At 35.8% G+C, this 27,509-nt stretch overlaps 7 protein-coding genes across 15 annotated transcripts; 2 read left to right on the top strand and 5 right to left on the bottom strand.

Annotated features, from left to right (window-relative positions):
• The first annotated feature begins 564 nt into the window (after positions 1-564).
• On the top strand, positions 565-4,386 carry LOC140832337 (PHD finger protein ALFIN-LIKE 4-like). The gene is made up of 5 exons (XM_073196298.1): positions 565-753; positions 952-984; positions 1,781-2,009; positions 2,745-2,880; positions 3,830-4,386. Exons 1-5 carry the CDS (start codon positions 657-659, stop codon positions 4,073-4,075), a joined length of 741 nt encoding a protein of 246 aa, XP_073052399.1. The 5' UTR covers positions 565-656; the 3' UTR covers positions 4,076-4,386.
• Positions 4,387-4,844: 458 nt separating this feature from the next.
• On the bottom strand, positions 4,845-7,593 carry LOC140832335 (uncharacterized). Its single transcript, XM_073196294.1, has one exon. The coding sequence runs from the start codon at positions 7,393-7,395 to the stop codon at positions 5,662-5,664; it is 1,734 nt and encodes a 577-aa protein (XP_073052395.1). The 5' UTR covers positions 7,396-7,593; the 3' UTR covers positions 4,845-5,661.
• A 1,317-nt stretch (positions 7,594-8,910) lies between these two features.
• Positions 8,911-11,587, top strand: LOC140832334 (uncharacterized). 2 transcript variants are annotated; one of them, XR_012118106.1, is made up of 7 exons: positions 8,911-9,075; positions 9,176-9,250; positions 9,402-9,535; positions 10,081-10,588; positions 10,948-11,061; positions 11,199-11,323; positions 11,364-11,587. XR_012118106.1 is itself a non-coding variant. In XM_073196293.1 (6 exons), the coding sequence occupies exons 1-6, from the start codon at positions 8,989-8,991 to the stop codon at positions 11,259-11,261; spliced, it is 981 nt and encodes a 326-aa protein (XP_073052394.1). In that variant the 5' UTR covers positions 8,911-8,988; the 3' UTR covers positions 11,262-11,587. The 2 variants fall into 2 exon arrangements, 1 of the variants encoding a protein (XP_073052394.1); XM_073196293.1 differs by having other exon boundaries at positions 11,199-11,587.
• Positions 11,588-12,467: 880 nt separating this feature from the next.
• On the bottom strand, positions 12,468-15,774 carry LOC140832333 (uncharacterized). 4 transcript variants are annotated; one of them, XM_073196290.1, is made up of 6 exons: positions 15,721-15,774; positions 14,219-14,298; positions 13,604-13,717; positions 13,066-13,192; positions 12,869-12,986; positions 12,468-12,777 (listed from the first exon to the last, which is right to left on the bottom strand). In XM_073196290.1, the coding sequence occupies exons 2-6, from the start codon at positions 14,226-14,228 to the stop codon at positions 12,724-12,726; spliced, it is 423 nt and encodes a 140-aa protein (XP_073052391.1). In that variant the 5' UTR covers positions 14,229-14,298; positions 15,721-15,774; the 3' UTR covers positions 12,468-12,723. The 4 variants fall into 4 exon arrangements, with proteins under 4 accessions (XP_073052391.1, XP_073052393.1, XP_073052390.1 ...); XM_073196292.1 differs by having other exon boundaries at positions 15,684-15,756; XM_073196289.1 differs by lacking the exon at positions 15,721-15,774 and adding an exon at positions 15,552-15,687.
• Positions 15,775-16,425: 651 nt separating this feature from the next.
• On the bottom strand, positions 16,426-18,383 carry LOC140832331 (protein RETICULATA-RELATED 3, chloroplastic-like). 4 transcript variants are annotated; one of them, XM_073196284.1, is made up of 2 exons: positions 18,273-18,383; positions 16,426-17,843 (listed from the first exon to the last, which is right to left on the bottom strand). In XM_073196284.1, the coding sequence occupies exon 2, from the start codon at positions 17,820-17,822 to the stop codon at positions 16,737-16,739; it is 1,086 nt and encodes a 361-aa protein (XP_073052385.1). In that variant the 5' UTR covers positions 17,823-17,843; positions 18,273-18,383; the 3' UTR covers positions 16,426-16,736. The 4 variants fall into 4 exon arrangements, with proteins under 4 accessions (XP_073052385.1, XP_073052386.1, XP_073052388.1 ...); XM_073196285.1 differs by having other exon boundaries at positions 16,426-17,831; positions 18,273-18,361; XM_073196287.1 differs by having other exon boundaries at positions 18,281-18,332.
• An 849-nt stretch (positions 18,384-19,232) lies between these two features.
• Positions 19,233-20,731, bottom strand: LOC140832329 (diacylglycerol O-acyltransferase 3-like). The gene is made up of 3 exons (XM_073196281.1): positions 20,159-20,731; positions 19,759-20,007; positions 19,233-19,693 (listed from the first exon to the last, which is right to left on the bottom strand). Exons 1-3 carry the CDS (start codon positions 20,516-20,518, stop codon positions 19,379-19,381), a joined length of 924 nt encoding a protein of 307 aa, XP_073052382.1. The 5' UTR covers positions 20,519-20,731; the 3' UTR covers positions 19,233-19,378.
• A 1,145-nt stretch (positions 20,732-21,876) lies between these two features.
• Positions 21,877-24,721, bottom strand: LOC140832330 (protein phosphatase 2C 50-like). 2 transcript variants are annotated; one of them, XM_073196283.1, is made up of 5 exons: positions 24,522-24,719; positions 23,401-24,198; positions 22,967-23,311; positions 22,770-22,875; positions 21,877-22,406 (listed from the first exon to the last, which is right to left on the bottom strand). In XM_073196283.1, exons 2-5 carry the CDS (start codon positions 24,085-24,087, stop codon positions 22,063-22,065), a joined length of 1,482 nt encoding a protein of 493 aa, XP_073052384.1. In that variant the 5' UTR covers positions 24,088-24,198; positions 24,522-24,719; the 3' UTR covers positions 21,877-22,062. The 2 variants fall into 2 exon arrangements, with proteins under 2 accessions (XP_073052384.1, XP_073052383.1); XM_073196282.1 differs by having other exon boundaries at positions 23,401-24,721.
• Positions 24,722-27,509: the final 2,788 nt, after the last annotated feature.

The raw sequence follows: 27,509 nt of genomic DNA, 5'->3' as shown, positions 1-27,509 counted from the left end.
TATTTTTTTTTTGTTTTAGTATTATTAACAATAATTTTGCTTTCTTTTAAATGTGTTTTGTCATTTTTTTTAATCTTATTATAATGAATTTTCATTTTCATAATTTTTTGTTTATTTTTATTATAAGAGCCTATCGTATTTTTAAAAAAAATCAAAAATAAAAATATATACAACTAAATGATACATATATATATAAATTAAATAATTAAAATGATCATAATATGATAAAATATTAAAATTATAAAACTAAAATATAAATTCATTATGATTTATGAATAGGTCTCTTGTGAGACGGTCTCACAAATTTTTATTTTTATTTATGAGATGAGTCAACTTTGTCGATGTTCAAAATAAAAAGTAATACTCTAAGTATAAAAAGTAATATTTTTTTATAGATTACCTAAATAAAATATCTGTCTCATAAAACACAACTCATAAAACAATCTCACATGAGTTTTTTTCATTAATTTTTAACAAGAAATACAAGTCATCGGAGAAAATTATAATTTTTCCAAAATTACAGTATTCCGAAGATGCCCCTAATTTTCCCCCTTTTTAATCCTCCCTCGCCGTGGTCATCGTAAACTTATTTGAAAAACATTGCCGGATAAAACACGCATCCGGGCGTGTTTGTGTGTGTACGGCGGAGCAAAAGCATGGACGGAAGCGCTCTCAATGATCTGCGAACGGTGGAAGAAGTTTTCAATGATCTAAAGGGAAGGCGTAATGCCTTGATTAAAGCTCTCACCACTGGTAAACTCCTTGATTTCGTGTTTAAATTTTGAGTGTGTGAGAAATTTCTCGATACGTTTAATTGAATCACGCAGCTCGTGTAGTACGGGTGATTTTCCTATTGCTTGTATTTTTGCCTGGCTTTGCGGTCTCCTCTTGTCCGATTTTGTGTGCATCTGATACATTGTTTTTTCCCCCATTTGTTTTTTGTTTTTCCAGACTTTGAAGAATTCCATAAGCAGTGCGATCCCGGTGAGTGGTTTTTCATTTATCAACTTTCTTAATGTTGTGATTAATCTGCGCATTATATTTTTCTGAAATCGCTTAGAATTTGTTCGGGGTCTTATTTGTCTAGTTAAATTTCTATTTTCAGTTTTCTTTGTGTTCACTAAGTGTTATAGGATTTTCTTTCCTGTTCTTTCTCATAGTGCATGATTTATTGTGAAGTCAATCACAATGGTTCATATAAGTTGTATCGATTTTTCTGCGTGCACGTGTACTTGAGTCTTGGATTTGGTCATAGGATGCTAGTAGTATTTCTCCGAGCATCCATATATATCATTGTAGCATGCCTGCTAAGAAAACACTCATATTACTACTTTGCATACCTTTATCTGTTGCTTTCACTTTACTTGAAGATATTTGAATCTTCAATCCTTAGTAAAACAGAAGGAACCAAGTTTCATATTCGATCTCTAGGCAATACAGGAATACAGTTTACCAAATTTCACTCGTATATGTGAACTACAGATTTTGATACATTTGTTTTATTCAACCATTTAAAATTTATAGTTGTTTTCATGTGATTAAAATATAAACACACTTCCTATTCAGGTAAGTACCATTATTTCAATGTATGCTTAAGGCTCAGTTTATTCCCCTCCCTTCCGTGTTTTGGTTACAGATTTAGCCTGCTGAAGGCTTATCTTTTTTTCAATAGAGGAGGGTATTTATATGTTACATAAATATTTCGATGAAAAATGCTTATCCTAAAGTGTTTTATTTTAATATCTTGTCATACTCCTGCTATAAACATGAAAATTTTCAGAAAAGGAAAACCTTTGCCTTTATGGATTTCCTAATGGGCAGTGGGAAGTTAATTTACCTGCTGAGGAGGTTCCACCCGAGCTCCCGGAGCCTGCTTTAGGTATTAACTTTGCCCGAGATGGGATGCAAGAGAAAGATTGGTTGGCCCTTGTTGCTGTTCACAGTGATGCATGGCTACTTTCTGTTGCCTTCTATTTTGGTGCGAGATTTGGATTTGATAAAGCTGACAGGTGTGGTTCCTTTGAGTGCTGAACTTTGTGGAAGATCATTAAATTGTTTTGTATTATTTGGTTTTGTTTAGCTCGTGGAATGTCTATTAGCCAAGAAACTCGGTCACTTTATTTTGCTCAGTTGCTTCTCCTGAACCATTTTTTGGATTTACTTTTGCATATAAATATTTCTTAGCCATTACGATCACAATGCCACGAGTTTGTCATAATTTAAACATTCTCTCTTTTTACTACACATTTTTTTTCACTCTGATTTCTGCTTTCCCAAAAATTTACTTTGGGTGATACTATCAATAAATGTTTTGGCAACTAATATCCTGCTCGTTTTTCATTTTTCTACCTCGTTTTTCTAGGTCAGGTTTCCTAGGGAATTGCTTGTTTTACCAAAAGTTTGTATCCTGTTACAGTTCCTGACTAAAGTTTAAGAGCCATTTATGCGACAGTAGATCTTTCGTGTGACTGACCATTGTTAAATGCTTTAGCTGAAATTGTGTCACTCAGGGACACTTTGGTTTGCTGCTTCCAAGATTTCTGTCGTAGCAGTAGTCTATTTTATGTTATTAATACAATATTTCCCTCTCAGAACTCTTATCATTTGGCATTACCGGGAGGTGATGGATCTTAAAATTGTGAATTATAAAAGAAGCGATTTTTTTTAAAATTTGTGATTATGAAAGAAGTGAAATTTATTTTTGTTTCTTTACTTTGATATTGTTGTTTTGTATCGGGTTACAGGAAACGCCTGTTCTATCTGATAAATGATCTCCCAACTATATTTGAAGATGTGGCAGGAGCTGCAAAGAAGCAAGAGAAGGACAAATCGTTCGTTTCAAACCTTAGTGGCAGTAAATCCAAGTCAAACTCCAAAGCGGTAAAAGGAATTTCTGCTTTCTCAAAATGATGTCAATGCTCATATATTTTGTGTCCTAGCTTCTCAATACTTGTTATCCGAGTTCTTATGAGTTTAATCAAGACCAATCACTAGATAAGCTGTGCTGCATTGGTGAATAATGGAATAAGCTAGCCAACCTATTTTTCATTGACATGCAAGATAATGTCTCAATATGGATACCAATTACAATTTTAATTTGTTTCAAGTTTTGGTTACAAGTAGAGGATGGAATTCGATTGGTTCATTTACTTTGCCCCACTTTCCAAAATGAAACTCTACGGGATTCAGAACGCTTATTATCGATGTGAGAGCCCTACTTTTTAATTTTGAACTTATTATTTTAAAAAAAGTTAGAAAGATTCCATTAGGTATACTAACAAAAGACCCAAATTTACAACAGTTTGCAAAAATGAAGGGAGGGAATACTGTTACTCCATATCCGTGCTAATAGTCAGTGCCTTTTGTGCCATAGTATGCTCCACAATATTGTTGTTTTTGTTGTTATTATTTCACTTTTGCTTTCATCAATTATCTGTATTTGCCTGAGTGTGTCGAAAGCTACCTTTATGTTTAAACATCCAAGTTGTTGTGAACTTCTCATATAAGTTGCTCCTATGTGAATTTTTTATTATGCTCCATTATTTGATCTATCATGATGTTCCGCTGGTTGCTGTTGATATTGAATTTGGGTATCATGCCAAAATGATTACAAAGAATTGATGGACTTTTTGTGGCATGTCTCATTTGAATCTCTTCGCATCTTGTACTTCATTTTTGTCATATGTTACAAGGGCATGTAATTTACATATCTAACATTTAATATATTGCTCGATAATCAATAAGCTTTATCCTTCTAATACTTTCTTCAACTTCATGTAGTTAGTTACTCGTGAAACTTTATTTGTTCATTCCTTTTTCTGAATCTCAGGGCAAGGTCTCCAAAGTCCAAGTTAAGGATGAGGATGAGGGATTTGATGAAGAGGAGGATGATGAGCATGGTGAAACCTTATGTGGAGCATGTGGCGAAAACTATTCCTCAGACCAGTTTTGGATCTTATGTGATCTCTGTGAGAGATGGTTCCATGGCAAGTGTGTCAAGATCACTCCTGCCAAGGCCGAGCACATCAAGCAGTACAAATGCCCGTCGTGCAGCAACAAGAGACCACGCCCTTAGTAACGCTAGGGCAAGCATGGTTTGCCTTCCTTTTCATCATATCTTGCGTGGAAATAGCTAGCCATGTAGTTAGTCTTGAATCTTGATCTCGTGTTTTTGTTTTAGTTCACTGGTAGTCAGTCTCGTTTACTTCGGATCTAGCTACTCTAGCGTGCCTTCTCATTCTATCCAAATAGTTGAGTTTAGGTGTGTTTTCCTATCATTGACAGTAAGTTATCCAAACTTATGCTTAGTTAGTGACTGATTCAGACATGTCGAAAACGTCCATTTATCTTGAATCAAAGTCCTACGTGCAGGAATGTTATTCGATATGTGTTTAATGTCGGTAGAAAAGTGAGGAACCTCCGCTTGGTTTCTTCATTGCACGAGTGCGATGAAATTTAGTCAAATATCACTTGTTATATTTTCCTTCATAAGCTTAAATATCGAGCCATTTAAAACAACAATTTGAGTTCGTGTGTTCGTTTGATAAAAATATATTTTTAAGATATTAAATAATACAAATCAAGTTATATTTGAGTGGGCTCATGATTCATTTGCAAAAGTAATTAATACATTATATTAGGCTGGAGTTTGTTTTGCCTGCTGCTGCGTTTTCACTTCTCAGAGAAAGAAAACTCGGCTCCGGCTGCTGTTTTGCCTGAAGCGTCTGTTTTAAATACTGTCTTTGGCTGTCAGTCAATATGGGTGGATAAGGATTTAATTTGTATCCAATTTTGTGGACGGTGAAGGTTCCAAATTCGAATTTGTTTCCAATAACACAAAAATGTAATCGATTTCCAATCTCTAATGCACCATTAATAATGTAACGGACCCATAATTTAAGTTTACGCGGGATAAACTTTAGCTAGGCTGGACTGCTAATCCCTATCAATATACATATCATCGATCAGTAGTGCGATCTTAACATGTTGGATTTAAACTGCAGATAAAATAAGCCTATCTTGATAGTGACATTGGCCATGCATAAGGTTGCCGATGGATACACATGGCACAACATTATTATATAAAAGTTTCCATCATAAGATATAGGAGGACTCAAGATCGATTCAAATCATTTGTGGTTGAAAGTTGTACGGAACATCGGTATTTATTAACTGTCCACGAGCCTAGCGAGACCGCGAAGGGAAGTTTCTTCTTGGAAAAAATTTGCGTTGCCCCTTTCTTGCCAGGGATTGGCGTTATGCGAGATATCCAGCATCGGACGTTCGAGTTTCGACAGTATCCTCTTTAAAGAAAATTTCTAGATGTCTTGCTGTCAATATGCTAATTGACGCTATGGGTGATATGGGTTGCCGGGATTTGAGGGAAATATTCTGATTAGAAAAATAATGTTTTGCGTGGTTTGAAATATGACATTAATTTAAAATGGGACTTCGAAAGATATAATTAACCTTTTGAAATTTCCATTTTGATTGGAGTGTGTTCATTCTTCTCAAATATTATTTAAATTCTTGAAAACCAAAAGAGCCACAACCCGAACACCATTGTTTCTAAAACTTATTCACGTCTGTTTGAGAACGTACGTGTCCAAATTTCTAAATTTGCTTGGTGGAAGAAGAAAAGACGATGAATTGCCACCAGCATCATAGTCGGTTTGATGTGGAGGAGACCGAGTTCTGTCTTTCATTTATGGAATTCAACTTCTCCAGCCTCCAACCATCCCGGAGCCTGGAAATGAAAGTGTCAGCCTTAGTGTTCACGTCCGGACTCGGGCAAGAAACTGAAGGACTGATTGAATGTCCACTATCGGATCCTATCGTGTTGACATGGACATTTTTAACTTCCGGGGAGTTTCTCTGGGAGCTTCTCGTGCTTCGATTCCTCGCAAGATCTCTCTTTGGCACAAAGTTTACTTCTGGCGTTCTGAATGGCGGTGGTGGTGGCGGCGGCGGCGGTGGAGGTGAGGGTGGCACGATTATGGCAGTTTCGTTGTGAGAAGAAGTGTTCGGTTTGGGGGGCTTTCCTGTGTAGAGAGGGCAGATTCCTGGTGGTGGTGGTGGTGGTGGAAGAGCTGGAGTTGCGGTGTCAGAATTCTTGAATCTCCGGCTTCTTATTAGATTCTCAAATGAAGGAATTAGTGTTGAAGACGTGGGAGGTGGAGGAAAGGGGTGGGAGGATGCTGACGGAATTTGGCATCGCTTACTTTTACTGCCTGAACTGAATATATTGTTCAAAATAGAGTAAGGTGGGGGTGGGGGTGGTGGAGGCGGCTGAGAGGATGCTGAGGAAAGCTGAGATCGCATACTTTTACTTCCAGTTTTGAAAATATTAGCGAAAATTGAGTTGGGCGGTGGAGGCGGCGGGGGAGGTGGCTGGGCAGTGGTGGAAACAGAATGCACGTGTTTGCTTTTGCTGCTTTTCTTTAACAGGCTTTGGAGACCTTTAGATGGAGGCGGAGGTGATGATGGGGCTGGTGCGGAAGGTGGAAGCGAATCCTCAGTTGCGCTTTCGTAAATATCTCTGGGTTTCACTTTCTTCTTTCTCTGCGTCTGAGTGCCATATTGGAGTGAAGCTATGGCTGTAGCAATTTCTTTCGTGGCGCCACCCTTTTCCTTTTGAATGCTTTCAGCCTTTTCAGCTACAGGAGGAATAAACTCTGGTTCCGGTGGCGGCAGCGGTGGCAGAGACTGTGCTACTGGAGGAGGTGGTGATTTGTTTTCATTTTTTTCGTCATTTCTGCCCCTATGAACAGATCGTCTCCTCCGTACAGGCGGAGCTGGCTCCGCAGCAGCATCCGTCTCCACCTTTTGACTCCGCCTCTCACGGTGGTAGAGTTTTTCAGGCTGCCGGTGAAAATTAAGCTCAAAATCATCGAAACACTTGAACCTATTACTCTCACATCCCCACAATGATTCTTGTCTTAGATCCGGATAAGACCTGCTGCTTGTCATCTTATCATACTCAGACTTGTCGGGAAAATCCAACCATTCAGAACTTGCAATTGATTTTCTTATATTGTCATCTGAAACATCCATAACAGAATCTAAATTCTTTTCTCCACCAGCATCGAGTGAGGATGAATTATCATCGTTTCTTTTGGCGAAAACACCGCAAAGTACAGCAATCAACACCAAAAATATGTTAATAGAATCCCAGACTTTTTGAACCAAACTGGGCTTGAGAATTTGGTGGTTAGCATATGAGAAAATTAGAGGGAGTACGAGGAAGAAGATGAGTAACACAAGGATTGGGATGGCTAAGATTAGAGCCTCCGGATTAAGAATTGGAGATGTTCGGCCATGGCGGCGGCGGACGTGGATGAGGAGGGTGGTGGGTGGAGACCAAAGCTGCTGCGAGGACTCTCCTTCAGCTTCCATGGCATGTAATATTTTTTGGTATTTGGTATTGAAGCAGATGGAAATTTAGCTTAAATCTAAGTGTTTTTGGTTGGTTTTTACACAAGTGGGTACATACTAAAAGTCGAAAAATGAACGAGAAAACAAAGATTAATGTCTTTCTTTTTGCGTGAAATGAAATTAGGACAAGTAATTGACATATATATTTTGAATGATTATATTGCTTTACCATGCTTGGCTTTACAGATGTTATGAGCGGTATAGGAGGAGGAGCTACATCACCTTAAAAGCAAATGCAAATAAACCGAGCGGATTTAAAAAATTTTGAGGTGGTTTAATTTGTATTTTGAATGATTAATCTTTGAGTAGGTCTTTTGTGAGATGGTTTCACGAATTTTTATATGTGAGATATGTCAGCCCTACCGATATTTCAAATAAAAAATAATACTCTTAACATAAAAAGTAATATTTTTTTCATGTATGACCCAAATAAGAGATCTGTCACACAAACAACGATCCATGAGACCTTCTTACACAAGTTTTTGCCTTAATCTTTAATCATGCTAATACAAAACAATCTTTTACATGCAAACTACTGAAAATTTGAATTCGATATCAAATCTTTAATAAGCTCCATATAATTCAAATCATATAACATATTGGTGCCTTGGCTGCTCCATGACCCCTTTTTCAACCGCAAACTCCAACGCACACCTTTGGACAATCAACTTTCCCGAAAGAAAAGTGAAAGGGACACTTTTTTTTACTTCATCTCTCCTAAAATTATCGTGGGGACACAATTCTCACTTTGAGTTCAAAGGGCCGGTTACAAATATAATCCAGGTCAGAAAATTTTTTGATCTATAATATTTTATTTTCCGATTTTGCTTTTATTCATGGCATCATAATCACTTGCAAAAAATACATGCTCTATACATTAGAACAATGCTTAAAAATACAAAAGCCCATGCAACACTCGATCATGTATCAAAATATAAAAGATTAAATAGCTTGAATTCCCACAATTTCTAGCCAATAAGGCTAATCCATGATTAACAAACAAATATGGGTATGCTACTCTGAAAAGCCAAAGCCATCTGCTGTTTGGCATGTTGTGTGGACTTTGCAACATATCCCAATCCCACCAACTTTTTATTCAAGTGCTCCACTATCATAAAGAAGCCTGCTTTTGGCCCTTTTTTCGTAAATCAGTGCTCTCAGTTAATTTATTAAGCACAGTAAGTGAACATTTTAATTTTGTCATCAAATATTGTACATACATGACAGGGAGTTAATGGGTTGGGCTCGGTTGGGTTGGCATCAACTCAATTCTAGTCGGGTCGGATAAAAGGTTGACTCGGTGCGTTTGCCGAACCCAATCTAACTGGATAATTGTTTTGATATTTATCAGTTCTAAAAATAAACGAACGTGAGTATAAAGGGCCATGGGTTTGGGCCTGAATGGAAATAAAGGCCATTACGATTTGAAGAAACGGGCTTGACATGGCCCAGTTGTTACTACAGATCAAACAAACAAAGAATTTTTTCAGTTGCCTGGGTTAAAAACCCTAATAAAAAACCTCTGGCATCTGTTGGTTGCGGAGCGAAGGAGAAATGGTGTGGTTTCAGTGCGAGGATTGTGGAGACAACCTTAAGAAACCCAAGCTCCATAATCACTTCAGAATGTGTTCTGCTTCCAAGGTTCCAACGTTTCCTTTTGTTTTTCATTTTTTTTTTGTTTGAGCTGGTTTTATGGAGAAATCTGAAGTGTCCCTCGGTTGTTTGTTTCTGGTTGTATTAGTTATCGTGCATTGACTGTGGGAAAGTGTTTGGGCAGCAAACAGTTGAAGGTCACACTCAGTGCATTACTGAATCGGTACATTCGGCTCACGTTATCTCACTTTGTGGATTTTATTCCCTGTTTTGGTTACTTTGCACGGGTTACTCGTAATCTTGTTGCTACATGTTTTCTGCAATCGGAGCTGTATGTGCTATATCTTTATTTGTTTTACATGATGCGGGTGCAGGAAAAATATGGTCCAAAGGGTCAAGGAAAGGCTCCAAATGGAACGACTAATACTAAATCCAAGAATGATTCCAAGCAGAAACCAGAAATCGATGTAAATGTTGGATTATCAGACCGACCTCCATGGTTCTGCAGGTATGATAATTTGTATATATCTCTTCAACAAGTGGTCTTCATGGTGTAATTTCTGTTTGTTTGTTGAGTAGAAAGAATCATGCCATGACTGAAGAAGTTGGTAATCAAAAGTGATTTTCTCATATGCGTGAGGGTTGGTGTGAAGCATGGGGTGATCGAAAATGCAGAACTAGCATATTCCAACTATCTTCCTCCTTGGAAAACCTGTTTCGCTTAAGGCTCTATAATAAAAGTATTTTATGAACTTCCGTTCCCAGTGAGTAGTCTGTAGGTCGTAAGTAGATACGATAGTCCTCTGATTATGTTTCTTCAATACTGATGAAGCTAGATGACATTGGTTTACGTGTGAGAGGTTTCACATATCATGATATCTTCCATACATGTTACTTCTACTGTTCTTTATAATTGATAGCTAGTTGGCCCTGTTGGGACAAGGTTTTTAAATGAGACATTCTTTTTTCAGTTGGTAGTTTATGTTGGGTCCCACATTCAACTTCTCTTCATTTTTGCATTATTCATTTATTTTAACTTCATTAATTTTTCAGCCTCTGTAACACCAAAACTACAAGCAAGCAAACCTTGCTTCTTCATGCTGATGGAAAGAAACACAGAGCAAAAGCTAGAGGTTTCCATGCATCAAAACAGCAGCCCGTAGATGCAGTTGGAACTACGGACTTGACTCAAAAGAATGCGATAAATGAAGTTCCTGAAAGCAATGGTTTATGGGAATCAAGAGACCAAAATTCATCTAAAGTAACTTCTCTTCATGATAATTTGGAAGTGGAAACCCACTCATTGAAATCAGACAAGAAAAGAAAACTTGAGGAATCTAAAGGGGATGGTGCTAAGCTGAAGACTGGTGGTGAAACCTCCACAGATGGTAATGGTGAAGTTATTCAAATACAACAAACCGAAACAGAGGTAACAAAAGGCTTGAAGAAAGCCAAAAATTGTATGACCAAGGGAATTGCAATTTTGGATTCAACTTCAAAGAAGGAAAACCTCGAGAAGAAAATAAAGTGGAAAAAGCTGGTTACTTCGTTTCTGAAATCAGTATGTTACGCTGGTCTTTTATCCCTCAAAATTTTCAAGTGTATCACATTTGTGAAATTGTATAGCTTATATCTTTCCTAACGATTAATAATATGAACTTATTAGGATAATTCATGTTTTCCACATTATTAATCAGAAATATGGTAGTTTTGGGTGGGTTAGTTCTAACCATGCAAACTTTAGCATTATGTGGCACCCGGAAATAAGGAGGTCCAGGAAGTGCTACGTATATGGAAAATGGAGCTGCTTAAAAGTTATTTTTGTTCTTTGATGAAGCTTCTTTTATTGGCTCATTATTTGATGTAAAAAAGAGAATAATTCATGAGATGAGGTGGTTTCATCTTTCTTGAATGTGGCAGGAATCAGATGGTGTAGTGAAATTTAAAAAACTTGGGAAATCTGTTCTAAAATGTCTCAAGGAATCTGGATTTGCGGAAGACAAGAACCAAGTTTTTGAAATGCTTGAGCAGAAGGTGTGTTAATCCTTTGGTTTGTGTTCCTTTACTGTTGAAAGTTTAATACTTCAAAATTACTCTCATGTGACATTCTCATGTGACATTCTAATGATAAATACCTTTTGTTACACTATAATTTCTTCAATGCTGTGCAGATAAGTTCAAGTTCTAGGTTTACCTATGATGGCAAATATGTACGCCTGGTCACCAGCAGCTAAGGGACCTAACATCAGCCTCCTAAAATGCAATCTTGAACTTAACCCAGTATGCTATTGCATCTGTAGCAGTAGCAAACTCGAGTTGTGACAAAATTTGAAGAGTCTACAGCAATTTCTCCGAGCTTGTCGCGGCTGGTTGGGAATGAGGAAATATTACTTCGATTCGTTTTTGTTAATCATTTTTATGTTTTACTAGAATTTTGTACACAGATTGTGTGTGTAGATCAGATGATAGTGGGACGAGTAATTGGTTGTGTTACGCAGTTGATATGAAGTAAAAAGATGTGACATTTTCAATCCAAATAATTCGTAACTGTCGAGTGCAGTATTGATTTGAATTTCCATGATTAATTTTTTTTACAGTTTATATCTTGTCTTACTCGTGGAAACTCAAAAGGCTCTTCTATCTCCCTTATTTTTATCGGACTCCATCGTAGTAACTTCTTTCCAAAACGTAGTCTCTTCCTAAAACCATAGTTGTCAAGGCGCTAGGCGACGGCAAGGCGACGAGCCACTGCCTAGCGCCGGAACGCCTAGGCGACAAAAGGCGATCGCCTAGCCACGAGGCGATAATATAGAGAGGATGAGAAGCCATACTAGGCTATTTTTTTAAAATAAATGCAAAACAAAAGCCTGAAAGAGAAGAATGAAGAATCTGCCCTGAAAACAGAAGCCTGCGGCTGTGGCAGAGAAAAACAGGTCCAGGAGCTTCAATCTTCAATAGGCAGGGGAGAATGGTGTGCGCAGAAATGGCAGGGGAGAATGGTGTGCGGCAGAAGCTTCAATCGGCAGGGAGAAATGAGAATACGTATCGACATGCAAAGCAAAACTAGGCTTTTTTTAAAAATAAATTACTTGTGGGCTGAAATTAGTTATGGGCTTATTTAGTTGGGCTTTGGATCATTAAAAAATAAAGGAGAAACCTGCTTATGCGATGCGATCATGGTTCTGAAAAAAAGGCGCAACGCCTAGAACGCCTATCGCCCGGAGAAAGGCGGCTTCAAGGCGCTAAAGGCGCTCGCCCACCCATGCACCGTCGCCTGGTTGCCCATAAGGCGCTGAAGCTTCGCGCCTCAGGCGCGCCTTTGACAACTATGCCTAAAACTCATATCTTTTAATTATTTCGCCCATTAAAACCTTAATTCCAACTCCCTAACAGCAAAATCAAGTCTTCAAAATCCAGCACAAGAAATGAGGAAAACCGAATCATTTCTCCCAAAAAGACGGGTGTGTGTCTGTTTGTATGATTTCTCATTGAGCATTTCGTGAGTACATTTTCATTTTTCATCATCCATAGTTCAGAAAGAGACGAGTAGAAAATATAATGTTTATCAACAAGTTGGTGGTAAGTTTCAGAAGAACTTTCAATTTCAACGGTAAGGAATTTTCTTTATCTATATTTTTGTTGTGCAAGTCCAACTCTATACTGATGCCCGTAAACTTTCAGGAATAAAGAACATCACTAGAGAAGTAGAACTAAGATTATGATTATCAACAAGATGGTGCATGCCATGGCCTGCAATAGAAACACGAGACCAAGATGATTCTGAACTTGAATTACACATTGCGGCATCAGAAAAACAAATTATGAGAGGGAATATACTCACAGCAATGGCAGAAGCAGCAAGTCCGGCTCGTTCTCTGGGATCCCTGCGGTAATAATTTCGGAAATACAAGATCGTTGCGTAATACCACATCAGTGGGCACAAGAAACCTACAAGAAAACTGAAAAACGTATTGTGAGTCATTCACTGAAAGCTTGGAAAAAATAGCATGCCGTTTATGATACAAGGATAATACTTACGAGAACCATCCAACACCACAACCAAAGCAAGGAAGGGGTTTTTCATATATCCCAAGTTGCGAGTCATCTTCATCTCGAATCAAAGTATATTTTCCCTTCACTTTGTCTGCAGCATCCGCCATTTTCCCTGTAAATATGTACCAAAGCATTATGTGTGTTGGTTTTGTTATAAACATATTATGTTCAATATGTATGCGCTCAGTACATGATTTGCTCATGCAAACAAATACTTCATTTCAGATACTGTTCCCCAAAAATAACATATCCGAAATCTATTGTGTGTATGCATATACAAGTAGATAATTTTATTATTATTATTACTACTATTTGAGCTAGTGGCTATGGGTAAACAAATGTTTAGCATGAGAAGGTGTATCAACATTCCGCACATCGCTCTCCTTGGACCAAGAAAGAAGTAGGACTCAAGAAATGATGGCTCGATCAGGCAACAAGAAATGGTGTCGAAAAAGCTCCAAAAGCCACCTCTTTAATAATGTCCCGCGTATGCAAAAAATGATAACTACCTTTAGATAACTACCTTTAAGCATGGAGTAAAATCGAGCTGATGGTCTCAAAAGATCAAGACGTTTATCAGAAACTGAGGTGACTACTTCAAGGCTATTTCTACCCCCTCCCTCCTCAATGGAAGCATCTGTAACACCAAGAAGTGCCAATTGTAGCATCAGGAGGCTTGTAAGGCTCTTATTTTGTTTTTTTATTCCCGCCCGCCTTACTATAATTGTAGTTAAAAAAAGATGCTGACTAGTTTAAAACATAAAAACTTTTCAAGTGGTGTTCCCCAGCAACCACAAAGTTGAATGCTAAATTGTTTTCTAATACCACAGTCAGATGACACGCATTTCTGTGGCTGATGTTTGATGATGTAAACAACAATCTCAACTCTGAGAATTTATTATACAATTTACAGTTAACTTTTCAAATGATTCCATGATGTATTGCGAGCCACAGCATTCAATAAAGCTTCAAAATTCAACACTAATTGCTGAGAAAAAATTGTTTCCCAGCAAAAAGGAAAAAACCTAAAAAATTTAAGAGAGCTACCAAGAATTTAAAGTGTCAAAGAAAAGGCTGCGGGCTAAGTTTAAAATGAAATCATCGAACAAAAGAACAAACAAAAACTCGAGTTAATTACTTTGCTCCATGGGCGGTCCTCCAAAGGCGATATATTTCTGTATAATTGAGATCCTTGCCACCAAATTCCGTTTAGGCAACCTATTTTACAAAAGTAATAGAACAACAAAACCGTCTAAGTACTTCCTGTTTGTTAAGATTTGGTCAGGTATTAAGAAAATACTCAAATAGTTGAGTTTCAAGGCTTTGTCTTTTTACATATTGTACAAATTTTTGTCCATCATCCTAGGATAATACAATTTTGAATCTTTCCCTCCCAAGAAAAGCACCTTCAAAGGACCCATGAAAATTATCTAAAAAAGTTGGTTTAGTGGGGAAGATGATTCGTAGTTGTTAATGTATTGAACAAATATATTTAGTCCAATTATCCCAACCACAGACAGTTCTTGACAGGGAGGAAATTGTGTGGTTCTCTAGATATTTAGAGAACTTCTCTAACTTGATCGTATCATGTCAGCATCCTATGTGTTATATAGAGCTAACTGTGAAACTCATTATGCTATCTTCTCATAATCATTCAAAATGCATCATGGAAAATATGTGAATGGTGGCATGATCACTAAAGACAGAAGATGAATATATACGTATGAATCCTGTTTCTTTCCACGACCTAAAAAATCTGATTGCTCCCTTTTCTCCACATTTCTCGATTTCTATGTAGTAACACTAGCTACTATAGTTTCCTACATTTCTTTTCCCTCCCAAACACTTAATACGTCTACATAATTGTATTAGTTTTCAATGTGATGAGCTATTTCTCTGGGTTTATTGATGTTTATAGCATAAGCAGCATGTTCCATTGGTTCTTCCAGGTTCAAGATGCATAAAATTATTTATTAGATAAAATATTAGAAAACAGAAGACCGGAGTCTCATAATAATATTTCAAGTCGGGGAAGTTTAAAGCTCTCGCTAGCGTACATGCAATATCAGATCTAAAATTTTTGAAAATAAGTCGAAATACTTGAACATTGGAGGGGTCGAGTGTAGGGGATTGAACAACTCGAAGAGTTTAACAAATTGGTTAAGGCCGACGTGTCCATCCGAATTTCAATAGAGTTCTTGAAATGTTTCTTCCAAAAATCCCATCCATCAAATACACTACCAAAACTAGACTGAAAAAAAAACCATAAAATTAAATACAATTCGCCCTTTTCATCTACTAATTCACCATTCCAAATGAAACCCATTTTGCATAAACCACCATACACCAACAGCTTGAGTCAACAAAATGAAAAACAATCGCAAGAATCGAAAATGAAAAACACATAAAACTCCAATACAAGAGAATAAAGAGAAACAGAATTAAAGTAAAACTTTTACACACAAGCTTACTAGGAAACTTGACGTATAGTTAAATCCTGATTGATATACTCGGAAAGTTTCTAGCTTTCAGATCACAGCCCTTGAAAGAGGATAATCGAAAAGAGAAATCTTGAAGGGAATACGTTTACAAGAAAAGTATACCAAGTACGCTTGGCTTTGAAGAAATTAATGCACCGACCTGGCCTGCCTGCGTCGGTTTCACTACTCGTTTCTGCTTTGTCGTTTGCATTTCTTCAAAACTATGCATTATATTTTTTTAACTTAAAAGTTGTTGCAAGTTTTGGATTTTTTTTTTACACACCGGTTGAATTTGTGACACAGATTTCTTATTTGGATCATCCATGAAAAAATATTATTTTTTATGCTAAAAATATTACTTTTTATTGTGAATATGGGTAGGACTGACCCGTCTCACATATTAGTATCCGTGAAACGGTCTCACACTTAAAAAATATATATCCAAGTTAGTTTCAAAAAAAAGAAAGAAATTTGTTCCAACTTCCAAGTGTGTTTTCATAAAAAAATATAAAATAAATATATGTTTTAATTTTCAAAATAAGCTAAACATGGAACTCTAAAATAGATATTTGTGACTTTGGACTTTCTTGTATATTTTTAAAAATAATATATCCATTCATTGTATGATTTTTTTAAAAAAAAACAACAACCCACTTTTTTGGGGAAAAATAAAATATTTTTTATAAGATTTTTATTGTACAAATTACGAATTCAAATATCAATACTACACAAAATAAATTTGACACATTAAAGTACTATTTACATAAGTTAATAAACTCAGCCAGTCAGCCTCATATGCAATAAATTTATCTTTTAAAATTCGAATTTTTATATATGAAAAAGAGTTCTTATTAAGAAAGAGCACTCCAAACCAATAAAGTCAGTAATAACTTTGCCAAAAGTCGATGTCCATAGCATAGCCCAACATCATTAAACGGATACACCGAACTTCATATTCAAAAACAAACTAACTCTAGTTCAACACCAGGATCCCAATTACTAAAAACACAAACACGTAAAAATACATTATCAAAGAAAACTAAACCCAAATACAACGTTAACATTTCGATCCAGCTCAACAAAAGAGGACCAAAGGGGGAACACGTATGACTCTTCGAAGAGGTTCGGTCACTTTCATTTCTATCAAGCTGTAGAGAGAGTCCGGTACGACCAAGATCACTTGGAAGTATACTCACTGGTTTGCAAATCGTCATCCTTGTTTACTAGCTTCTCCTTGTCAACTGAGCTATCCTCGACAATAACAGGTTTTTCCTCATGAACGCTTTGTGACCCAGTTATCCTGGCCAGAATCACGAACGACATTCCTCCAAGAACATTGTTCAAGCACCTCAGAACCACAACCGAGGTCTTGAATAAGAACGTTGGAAGTCCCTTGGCTAACAAGAACTCTATTCCATTCAAGGTTTGGTATCTGAAATTACTGCTGACACCCATGTGAATTGCCCAAGTCGCGGCATTCAAAACCGTAGGTGGAGGCTTGTTTGGCGTCTCGAAATTTGGATCCATCTTTTTCCTCATGCTAATCAATCCATTTGAAATAACAGTCCCGAAAAGCCCAGCAGCAAAACCAACAGCAGCAAACAGCGTTCCTTTGTAAACAAAAGTGCCAAGCCTACTCAACAGACTATAAGCTCCTGGTTCGAACATATGGCTTGCAGGAGAATTCGCGAAAATGCCTGGAAGATTTTGGCTTGAAGAAGACATGGTAGGGGCTAAGAGATACATGAGTACAAAGTTCAGTATGGAACCAACAACAAGCGTCGAAAAGACAAAATCAAGTTCATTGAGCCCGAAATTGGGGCGTGACGCCATGTCTCCAAGAACACAAGCACTAACACCGACCAACTCTTCCATGAGAACTTTGAAAGGGAATTGAGGGTCAGAAGCAACCCTCGACCTCCATCCATTTATAAAAGCCCCAATAAGTCCAAATGCATCCGACGAAGACTTGGACTCATCCGAGTTCCCACCGCCACTCCAGTCACTATTGCCACCATTCCCACCACCACCACCACGACCAACACCAATATCACCACCACCACCACGAGCGCATGGAATGTAGAATTTGGAAACCAAATCCGAGTTTTTTAGTTTCATGGTACTACATTGTAATGAGGGTAGGGAAAGGCTATTAGGGAAAGTAGTATCGGCAAATATGGTACCAAGTTTGGCATCGTGACGAGTAGCAGTGACAGAGCCAAGACCGCCAGAAGGAGGAGAGTAGAATAGCTGAGCTGCCATCCTCTTCAACTGGAATAACACCTAGAAAGATTTAAGAAAGACTACTAGTCTACTAAAATATACAACTGAAAACAATCGAACACCAAAAAAGTTCAAACACCCATACTCCCCACCCTACCTACCACAACAAACCAAACAGCATCCAACAATGAACTTATGGAGAATTAAAATATTAAACCAAAACATAATCTTTGAAAAAGAAATACATTAAGACACACATCACATAAAAAAAGAACGGATCAAGAATAGATAATCCCAATATCCATACAAATTAGGGTAACGATACATTGGGATCATGCAATTCTTCCCATCACTTCGATACTATTAATCAGAAAAAGCTTAACCCGTATTCACAGAGACGCCAATAAATTCAAGAGACACGAGGAATCAGAGAAAAGGATAGTGAAAACATAAATAAGATGGATTTAATCAAGAAAAAAATGGTGGAACCTGGGTACCGGACTAGTGCTGAGTAAGGAGATCACTGCTTCCGGCAGTAAATGGAACCAACTCGAATTTAAGAAGGGAAATATGACACAGAATGGACCATTTATAATAACGTTGGGCTGATTTAGCAGGCTCCTTAGTCATGACCCATACGAATCTCATTTTTTTATTGGGCCGAACTTCAGAATTTTTAATACATTTAAATGATCCAGTCCAAAATAAAGTTCAATCCAAATTTATGTAATTATTGTCAAAAAAATTATGTATTATCTTTTTCTTTTTTCAGCTCTCGATTTCGATATCAATATATGTATTTGATATGATCAAAAACGAAGAATCGGAAAAAATACCATCTATTTGATTATTTTAAAATACAAATACACTTGTAGGCTAATGTAGACATAAAAATTAACGATCGTATATCAATGTCTGAAGTGGATGGATGCTGGCGTTTCTTTGGCTTTAAAACTACACAAAAGATAATATGAAATGATTGTTACGTGTCAAATTTACGATATTTTATTTGAATCACTCGAAAAAAATTCGCTTTTTGTGCCAAAATTATTATTTTTATTGTAAATATGAACATAATTGATTTGTAAATATTGTAAATATGAACATAATTGATTTAATAGAATTAAACGTTGATTCCACGTGGAAATTGAGATTTTATAATCATTAGACGAGAAGGTAAAAAAAAAAGGTTAATTGGAGAAATTGTAGATTTTGAAGTGTTCACTATTTGATTGAAAATCATAGGAGATTGTGTTTTCTTTCTTATACCTAAATTTAATCCGTCTCAGACATTCAGAAATACGTGAACATGTGTATTGCACGCATTTGCTTTACTTTAATCTCATGTTGATTGCTGAAAATTTTGCCCATATATGTGGAGAACACCGAGAAGCTAAATAACCTACCATTCAGTCTATTACTACCAACTACCAAGATCAAGCTCAATCCTTAACAAAGTAGTACATATATATTTGAACAAAATAAAGAATATATTCGGTCTATTAGTACCATGATCAAGCTTAATCCTTAAACATAGTGCATAAATTTGAACAAACCAAGAATATATTTACAGGCATTTCCAAGACTGCACACAATCAAGTTGCAGCAGCAAAGCCAGGGTTGCCAAGAAAATTGGACACGATTTTATCCACATCCTCCAAACCCACACCGATGAACAGGGGATTATTGATAGGAACACTCCTGGAATCACCAGCTTCGCCGATCAGAACCCGTACATTGGGACCATCCCTGCATTGACCCATGCATTTGCACCCTGAAACTGCGCCTTCAATCCCCACAGCTTTCTTGAATTCATCAAGAATAGCTACTGCTCCTGATTTCTTGCACTTCCCTCCCATGCATACCTCGAGTTTGCTCGAACACTCGGTCTCTAAGGTGCCTGATGATTTCTCAGTTGGAAGTGTAGACGTGCTTGGAGTGATTATGGAGATGGTGGAAGAGTGTCATTATTAACAACTGATGGCAGAACGGATTCCTCTTGCTTTGGATGTGCGAATTTAAGGTCTTTCAAGTCTATTACCTCGCCACATTCACTGTCACTTGATGATTCTGAACAACTGGACGACACTTCGACGAGATTAAGGCTGTTTCGCATCTGCCCGGAGGATTTCCCTAGTTTCTTCTGTTCTTGCCTCCTTTTCTTCTCGAGACGCTTCTCCGACCTGAGCTTCTGAAGATGTTCCAGTAAAAGATCAGCCGCTTCCTGAAAATAGATTCTTTTTAAATATGATCATTAATCTACCATATCAAATATGGGAAAAAAAACGATCTAAAGTGAAATCTGAATTTTCGTAAGGAGTGGAAAATCAAGAAAAATACATTATTTACGAATTACGAGGGTTACGGAATCATACCGTCATGGTGGTGCCTTTGACCTGACGAAGCAGATCTTTATCCAGATTAGAATCCAATCCAAAACCCATCTGAGAGAAAGCATATAGATCTCTGGAAAGGCCCTTGAGCAACTTCATCTGCTTCTTTTTTTTCATCTTCATCGGGCCCTTGTTCTCCTTCACATCCTTTTCACATCTAATCACCCCCATGGACGAGACCTCGCAGCTAGACTTGCCGCCGCGGTTGTGGTAATATTGCAGACAAGCATTATCATAAAATTCAGGCAATACTCCGCTTCTGCCACAGTACTTCAATTCTCTACGAGAAGTTGTAGATGAAAAGCAGGGGGGTTGACTGAAAATCAAACCGGAAGCCTCCATTGATATCGCTTAATTTCTTGCTCTGTGAATTTTGATGCGTGCAGTATAATCAATAGACGAGAATTTCCTCTTAAAGGTAAGGCTGAATCTGTATATAACAGTAATATGATCTTGGCTAGCTGTTCCCTTCGGAACACAAAATCTATGCAAAATCTACATAATCTTAGATTTTGTTGATTTGATTATATTTTATCGGATCGTATGGAGAAAGGATTGTCCGGAATTTTTATAATATTCGGAGTCATCTTGCGTTAAGGAATCATCTTGCTCCTACACGTGGCAGATCATGGTCCAGTTGTCCTACATGGCAGTGGTGTGTGCAGAGCTCCAAGCGGTGGCTAGTTTCCACGCGCTTTTCTAAGCGTTGCACGCGTTTTGGGAGGATCCTCACCGCTTGATCCATTTGACGTCAGGATAATGATCCACGTGGTCTCCAGGGTGCCGGGAGACTTAAAATTAATTTAAAAAATTTGGAAATTTTCTATTTAAATTTGAGAATAAAATAGTTTTATTCAATAATAATCTGTGAGTAGCAATATATATTCTTTATTTTATATCTATTTTTGGTACGCATGTATATTAAATTTTAATATAAAAATAATTTTTACATGAACCATAATTGTGTTGGTATGATTTTTTTATCTAAATTTTCGTTCTAATTTTTATCTTATCACGTTTTTCTCATTATCATATAATGTAAAGAGTGGATCTTATATTATACGTCTGAGACAGATAAATCATACTCATATTTACAATAAAAAGTAATATTCTTAGCATAAAAAATAATATTTTTTCATAGATAACTCAAATAAAAGATCTGTCTCACAAATACGATCCGTAAAACCGTCTCACACAACACATGAATAAATATATAAATGAATGAAGACTGATTTTCAAACCAAAAAAGAATTTGTTCTTAACGTTGAACGAACACACATCTTGCATCCTCAAGTCCAATTATCTCTATTTTATAATATATTCTATTTTATTAAAGTTAAAAATGTGATAATAACCACATAAGAAAGACACCAACTTTTTTCTTCCAAATTTACCATTATATATACTAATATTACAATTTTTTTTTATTTCAACCTACACTTTTTTTTATTTCAACAATTCAAATATCAATTTATTCCCTCAATAGTCTATTATTAAATTTTACTTTAGTCAATCGATAATAATAAAAAAAACTGTATGATGCGTGTGCAGACTAACTAGTACTATATTAAACCTTACAGAGGATTTGTAGAATTTTTAAGGATGTGCTTGTACACACGCATCCTAACTAGTACTTTTCTCTCAAAAGTTTTGCTGTAAAGTATGGCCATTGATACGCATGGACTCCAAATATCGATAGCTTAAAATGCAAAATATCTGGTATTCCATTTTATATATAAAATATTTAGAGATTAAAATAAGGAATAAGCAGCAACTAACGTGATAATGAGATTAAAATTTATCATCGTTTCAACGAGAGTTGGCCGACAATCTCATCCTACATAGGTTGTGCCTGTCAAAGTATCAAAGTCATGTATTAGAAGAGTTTACACCATCTTCTTTTTCCCCTTCCGCGGGGCTTTCAAATCCACCACAATCACAGATATGTTGTCTATGCTTCCCCTTTGGAAAGCAACCTGTGAGAGGTAGTTGGCTGCATCTTGTGCCGCAGGATCGGTATCCTCACCTCTATCTTTATCTTTGGAAAGGGTACCGCCGTTTCTTTTGTACCAGAGTAGGATTCGCCTTCGAGCCAAATCACAAGCCTCCTCGTTTGTCATTACGTCCCAAAGGCCGTCGCTAGCTAGAATAAGGCACTCGTCCTCCTTCGCTCGAGGATGGAACGTTATCTCTGGATCTGATATGATGTATGGACTCAAATATCTGTCACCTACACGAAAGGGGAATGTTGGAAAGTGTCGATGGTGTTTTAACCTGACAATGAACATGTTTTTCTTGACTCTCATATTTAGTATACCAGCTAGAAAATTTATTGAACACCAAAACAACATTGCATATTAGATGAGCTCTTGTTTCCATGGAAGAGGATTTGTTGTATGATCCTCGTCACTTCCAAAAATAACACCAAAACAACATTGCATATTTGAGTTTCAATATTAAAAAATAAAAACCATATGGCACTCACGTTTGTCAATTTTATAATATCACTGAAAAACAGCGCCAAGGATATCAACTCAACTCGATTTTTTATGGGTAAAAGTTGCTTCTTCGCGTATGTATAAAAAGAACATACCAATGGATCTTGACACCGCGAGCACGCCCGAAACTCGATATCCATTCCAACTAATAACCTTGCCTCCCAAAGCTTCTATCCTTTCGCACTCATCTTCTCTGCGAGGCTGAAAACAGTAATGAAGGGTTAAATCTTGCAACAACAGATAAAATCATCAGCAGCACAATATATTTGATTTTGATAAACTTGAGCCTAACCTTATGGTCGGTAGATAAGGGCACGGCTGCTTTCCCACGACACAGGACTGCCCTCGAATCACCACAATTCGCAACAATGATATGGGTCGAAGAAACTATCGCCACCACAGCCGTAGATCCAACTGAGCCGGGAGCGACGGGTGGAACCACTAGCGGGTTAGAGGTAATATCTCCGTCGATTTCGGGAGAACCTCCAACTTCATCATCCAATTTTCGAAAACAATCAAGAAAAATCTTCATCCATTGCTCCTTCCAGCTAAACTCAATGTCACTAAAATTTTGTTTAGATTTATCAATCTCTTCGGTTAAGGCTATATGAAGACGCTTTTTGCAATAATTAGCAACCTATGCATCCAAAATTGACTCTGTTACATATATTGAATGGAAACACACTAAGTTGCAAAATCGAACAGCAAGAAAATGGCAAGAGTTACCTGGGAACCTCCATGTCCGTCATAAACTCCAAATAGATGGACAGTTAAATCTTGATCTGATGAACATAAGTGAGGGTTATCACTCAACATTCGGGAAGGCAATCTCAAGTATCGTGGTAAAGCTACCGCAGAATCTTCCATCTCATGCCTCCTTCCTTGAATCGACACCAATCCCCAAAGAGGTGGAAAATTATGCTTATTTATCTTTGCTTCTTTGGAAACCTCGAAAAGGGATTCCGAAACTCTTTTACTCAAGTCGAGCATGACCATTGTCTCACCATTTTCTCCTACCAAAACAAGATCCTCTACTACCACTGACTCCATCATCGATTCCCCTGAATCGGAGCAATCCTTATCCAAGAAATTAAGTGATTTCGGTCCTAAATCAACCTCCAACACATCGCACTCATCCATACATGGTGTGTTAGTTCCATTTGATTCGTATCCACAATCTAAAATGGCCGGAATCGAGTCACAGTCGAATGGTATAAAACCAGCTTTCCTCAGTTCTTGATTAATGGGGTCACTAAGTACGACACGACCCTCATCTTCCCTACTCATTGCCAAAAGATCGGCTTCGCCAATGCTCAATTCATCAAAATTCGACTCATTCTCGGCGACAACTTCATCTTGAGGAACACTAGAAGTAAAACTTATGTGTTCAATTGATAGAGGAAGTTTAGTCATAGATGGTTCCACTTCCAACAACAAGCTTCTTGTGTTGGATATGAGCTCAAAAATCCCAGTAATATCAACACAAGTCGTGAGCACAGAGTCCTCATAAATTAGATTTCCCAGCTTAAAGCAAACAGAAATTACAGGAGTTATTTCATCCATCAACCACCATATATATTTCAACAAATTACTCCAACAAGAATTTCTACCGAGCTACAAGGTTCGATACAAAATTTAGAAGAAGAAAAATCACTTAAAGGGTTCCAATAAAGTCAGAAAGAGATTAACTTAAGCAAGAGAATCAAGGAACCAAAGAAAGTTCAGATAAAGCAATCGATTTGGAGGGGGGGAGAAACAAGGAAAACAAATTCAGGGAAGTTCCCACACAAAATGTCGAGCATCTTCTTGAGGAATAGAGCAGAAAAAGGATTTAAACCAACACTTACAGGCTATAAGAAAGGCTCCATTAATCTGAGAAGGCGTCCTTCAAGAGAATATTAATAACCATTCTTGAATTCACCAGGTTTAATTTAAATAATAATAAAAGATCGGGAAAAGTTAAAAAAAAAAAACTTTCTACCCCTTCTGCTCCATGTGTTGAAAAATCCAGTCTTTGATCCCCACACGTCGCCCAAATCAAGAATATAGAGAAATAATACTAGGGATTTGGGACACGGGACACCTATAACCTTTTCAAGAAAATAAGAAAAGAAAAGAAAGTACGTTTAACTTAAACCAGCCTTATTTACAAGTAAGAAAAAATTTATTAAATAAAAAACAATAAAATTACCGAACTTAAACTAACCCAGCCAACCCGACCTATCCGAGCAACTCGTAAAGCTTTTTCCCAAAAAAATTGTGTTTTTTTTTATTAAAAAAAAAAAGGGTTTTTTTAATATACAAGAATGTAAAAATTATTATTTTATTATTTAACAAAATAATTAAATACAAATTTAAAAACATAATAAATATTTTAATTTAAACACATAATAACAAAATATTGATATATAATAATTATATTTCATAAATTTAAATATTTAATATTTATGTAAAAGTAAAAATTGTGTAAACTATTAATTATTTCTTAAAAGAAGTAATTGTTGAGGAAATGTAAATATTTACAAAATAAATATTATTTAAAAACTAATTAGATCAATAACAATAAGAAGTCCAAGCTCAAAAATAAATATTTGATCAAACATATTTATATATGAATAAATTCATAAATTTGAAAGTCAATTTGTAGAAAATTTAAAATAGACTTAATACAATATATAAACAATTATTTAAAATATCAATATTATATGAAAATAATTTATGATATCAATATAAAAAATTTCAAACATACAATATACAGCATGTATTCAATATTTCTTAATTCTAAAAAAAAAGTTAATTTTTTAAAAAAGCGGGTGAACTCGGGTTGACCTGACCTGACTCAACAAATTTTTTACGGGTTTGATTTCGGATCCACCATGATTAGACTTAAACCCAAAAACCTCTAATTCAAAGCTAATTTTGTTCGGTACGAATCAAATCGGATTCGTTTTTGACATCCGGAAGAAAGAGGTGGGTCGCTTACCGTTTCAGAATGGAGCATCTGAGGACACATTTTAAGACCTAAAAAAAAAAGTAGATTCTCCGTCTGATTTTTCAAGAGTTTAATTTGAAGAAACAAAAACACTTGTGTGTCAACCCAAGGGGCTTTCCGTGTCGAATCCCACGATAATTTGGCATTCAATTCTGTCCACGTGGGTCCCGCTTTTGACATTTGTACAGCCAGGTGTCACCAAAATGTGTGTCGGTTATTTTAACTGATTGATGCTCTCTTTTTTTTTTTTTTTTTACTAGTTTTTCACCCGTTTATTTTATTTTATTTTATTTATAATGCAAACAAATAACTAATTGGTTTTTTTTCCTAATCAAGAAGCCATCACATAAAAAGGTACGTGGTAACTAAGTAAATGTGCACACGAACAATGACTGCTAGCTATATGCTTATAAACATCCCGAGCAAGTACGAGTGTTCGTCCATGGATTTCTGATTCGGTTCGGTTTGAATTTTCCCTGCCCTAATTCGAGCAGAAACCCATGCAGAAGGTTCTTTATCCTATGTTTGGAAGTAAGGATTTGCGGGGATTTGGAGTTGTAAATCTTGATTTCAATCGTTTGGCTAGTTGAATTTTAAAAATGGAATTTGATTTGACATGATTTGATTGGATTTCATTGTGTATAAAAAAAAATTCTCAAATTTAGTCCGATTTAATGAGATTTGGATTTGAGTAAACTTAAAAAAAAGATTCATAACAAATAGTTTTAATTTAATTTTTAATTTTTCTACCATCTTTATATCTTTATATGTAATGGTTGGATTATATGCCAAATTTTTTTATTTTGCATATTGATTATTGATATCTATTCTTATAGACTATAGTTGTTATGAATATTGAACAATTTTTATTCAATAATTTATTTTTTTTTTATAAAATTAAGATGTAGTTGAATATTTAATTTTGAAAAATTTATTTAATAGAATCTAAATTTGAAAACTTAGATGTTATGTTTGATTATTTTATTTTAATAATTAATTTTATGTTAACACATATACATAATTGAATTGATATAGGAAATATATGATAAAAAAATATTTTATTTTTTAGTTTTTTAATAATGTAACTAATATGTTTTAAATATTGATTTATGTAAAAAATATAAGATTAATTTAGTAAAATTTAAAATTTTTAAATTCAAATCTTGTTTTTCTAAATAATAAATGAATCCTAAATATTTTTTTTTAAATTTCAAATCAAACATAATATGGAATTCTAAATCCATAGATTTCCAAACCCAATTCCAAATACAATTCTACTTCCAAATTTAAATCCAAATTTAAAATTTTAAACATCCAAACATATTATTAATATCTTAGTTTAGGTGGATGGCTATCCGTGAAAACTTTTAAAAATATCATGCAGAAAAATTAGTATCTAAGTTTAGTTTTTATTAAATAAAAATCTGAAAACAAAAAAGACATAGGAAATATATTGAGGACATCGTTGGACAAGTTAAAATATAAAATAAACTATTATTTCACCCCGTACGATGCATGAAGTGTTATTTTATATAATTAATGATTAAATTAGTAAATATTAGTGTTCGAGTAATTGTTTAAAATTATTGATATAATATAGTGAATATATTTAAATTTTAAAAAATATTATAAAATTATCATATCAAAATATTTATTTCATTTGACATAACATTCAAATGATGACAACAATATTTTATCGTTAAATTGAATTATTTATCTTGGTTAAGTGAAATTGCTATTAATAAAAATAATAGAAAAATATTTTAAAAATCATATATTATTTTGTTTATCAAAATTTTAAACAATAAATAAACATTTTTCAAAAACCCGATTTTTTTTGTCA

The sequence above is a fragment of the Primulina eburnea genome, chromosome 5 (genome assembly GCF_022965805.1).
Source record: "Primulina eburnea isolate SZY01 chromosome 5, ASM2296580v1, whole genome shotgun sequence".
In the NCBI taxonomy this organism is placed as follows: Eukaryota; Viridiplantae; Streptophyta; class Magnoliopsida; order Lamiales; family Gesneriaceae; genus Primulina; species Primulina eburnea.
Note: the sequence above shows the minus strand (reverse complement) of the source record. Positions and strands in the feature narration are given on the sequence as shown.

Bases quoted from the DNA above. Each gene is read 5' to 3' on its own strand.
- LOC140832329 (XM_073196281.1), bottom strand. From the start codon at position 20,518: ATGGAGGCTTCCGGTTTGATTTTCAGTCAACCCCCCTGCTTTTCATCT. The intron at 20,008-20,158 runs GTATGATTCCGT...ATCTATTTTCAG, and splicing joins TCAAAGGCACCACCATGACG to GAAGCGGCTGATCTTTTACT. The intron at 19,694-19,758 runs GTTAATAATGAC...CTTCCAACTGAG, and splicing joins AATCCGTTCTGCCATCAGTT to AAATCATCAGGCACCTTAGA.
- LOC140832335 (XM_073196294.1), bottom strand. From the start codon at position 7,395: ATGGAAGCTGAAGGAGAGTCCTCGCAGCAGCTTTGGTCTCCACCCACC.
- LOC140832333 (XM_073196288.1), bottom strand. The intron at 13,718-14,218 runs GTAATTAACTCG...TTGGTGTTACAG, and splicing joins AGGACCGCCCATGGAGCAAA to ATGCTTCCATTGAGGAGGGA. The intron at 13,193-13,603 runs GTAGTTATCTAA...ACATATTTACAG, and splicing joins ATTTTACTCCATGCTTAAAG to GGAAAATGGCGGATGCTGCA.
- LOC140832334 (XM_073196293.1), top strand. From the start codon at position 8,989: ATGGTGTGGTTTCAGTGCGAGGATTGTGGAGACAACCTTAAGAAACCC. The intron at 9,536-10,080 runs GTATGATAATTT...TTAATTTTTCAG, and splicing joins CGACCTCCATGGTTCTGCAG to CCTCTGTAACACCAAAACTA. The intron at 10,589-10,947 runs GTATGTTACGCT...TGAATGTGGCAG, and splicing joins TTACTTCGTTTCTGAAATCA to GAATCAGATGGTGTAGTGAA.
- LOC140832337 (XM_073196298.1), top strand. From the start codon at position 657: ATGGACGGAAGCGCTCTCAATGATCTGCGAACGGTGGAAGAAGTTTTC. The intron at 985-1,780 runs GTGAGTGGTTTT...GAAAATTTTCAG, and splicing joins CCATAAGCAGTGCGATCCCG to AAAAGGAAAACCTTTGCCTT. The intron at 2,010-2,744 runs GTGTGGTTCCTT...ATCGGGTTACAG, and splicing joins GGATTTGATAAAGCTGACAG to GAAACGCCTGTTCTATCTGA.
- LOC140832331 (XM_073196284.1), bottom strand. From the start codon at position 17,822: ATGGCAGCTCAGCTATTCTACTCTCCTCCTTCTGGCGGTCTTGGCTCT.
- LOC140832330 (XM_073196282.1), bottom strand. From the start codon at position 24,237: ATGGATGAAATAACTCCTGTAATTTCTGTTTGCTTTAAGCTGGGAAAT. The intron at 22,876-22,966 runs GTTAGGCTCAAG...TACTGTTTTCAG, and splicing joins CCTTATCTACCGACCATAAG to CCTCGCAGAGAAGATGAGTG. The intron at 22,407-22,769 runs GTATGTTCTTTT...CCTTTCGTGTAG, and splicing joins CGCGGTGTCAAGATCCATTG to GTGACAGATATTTGAGTCCA.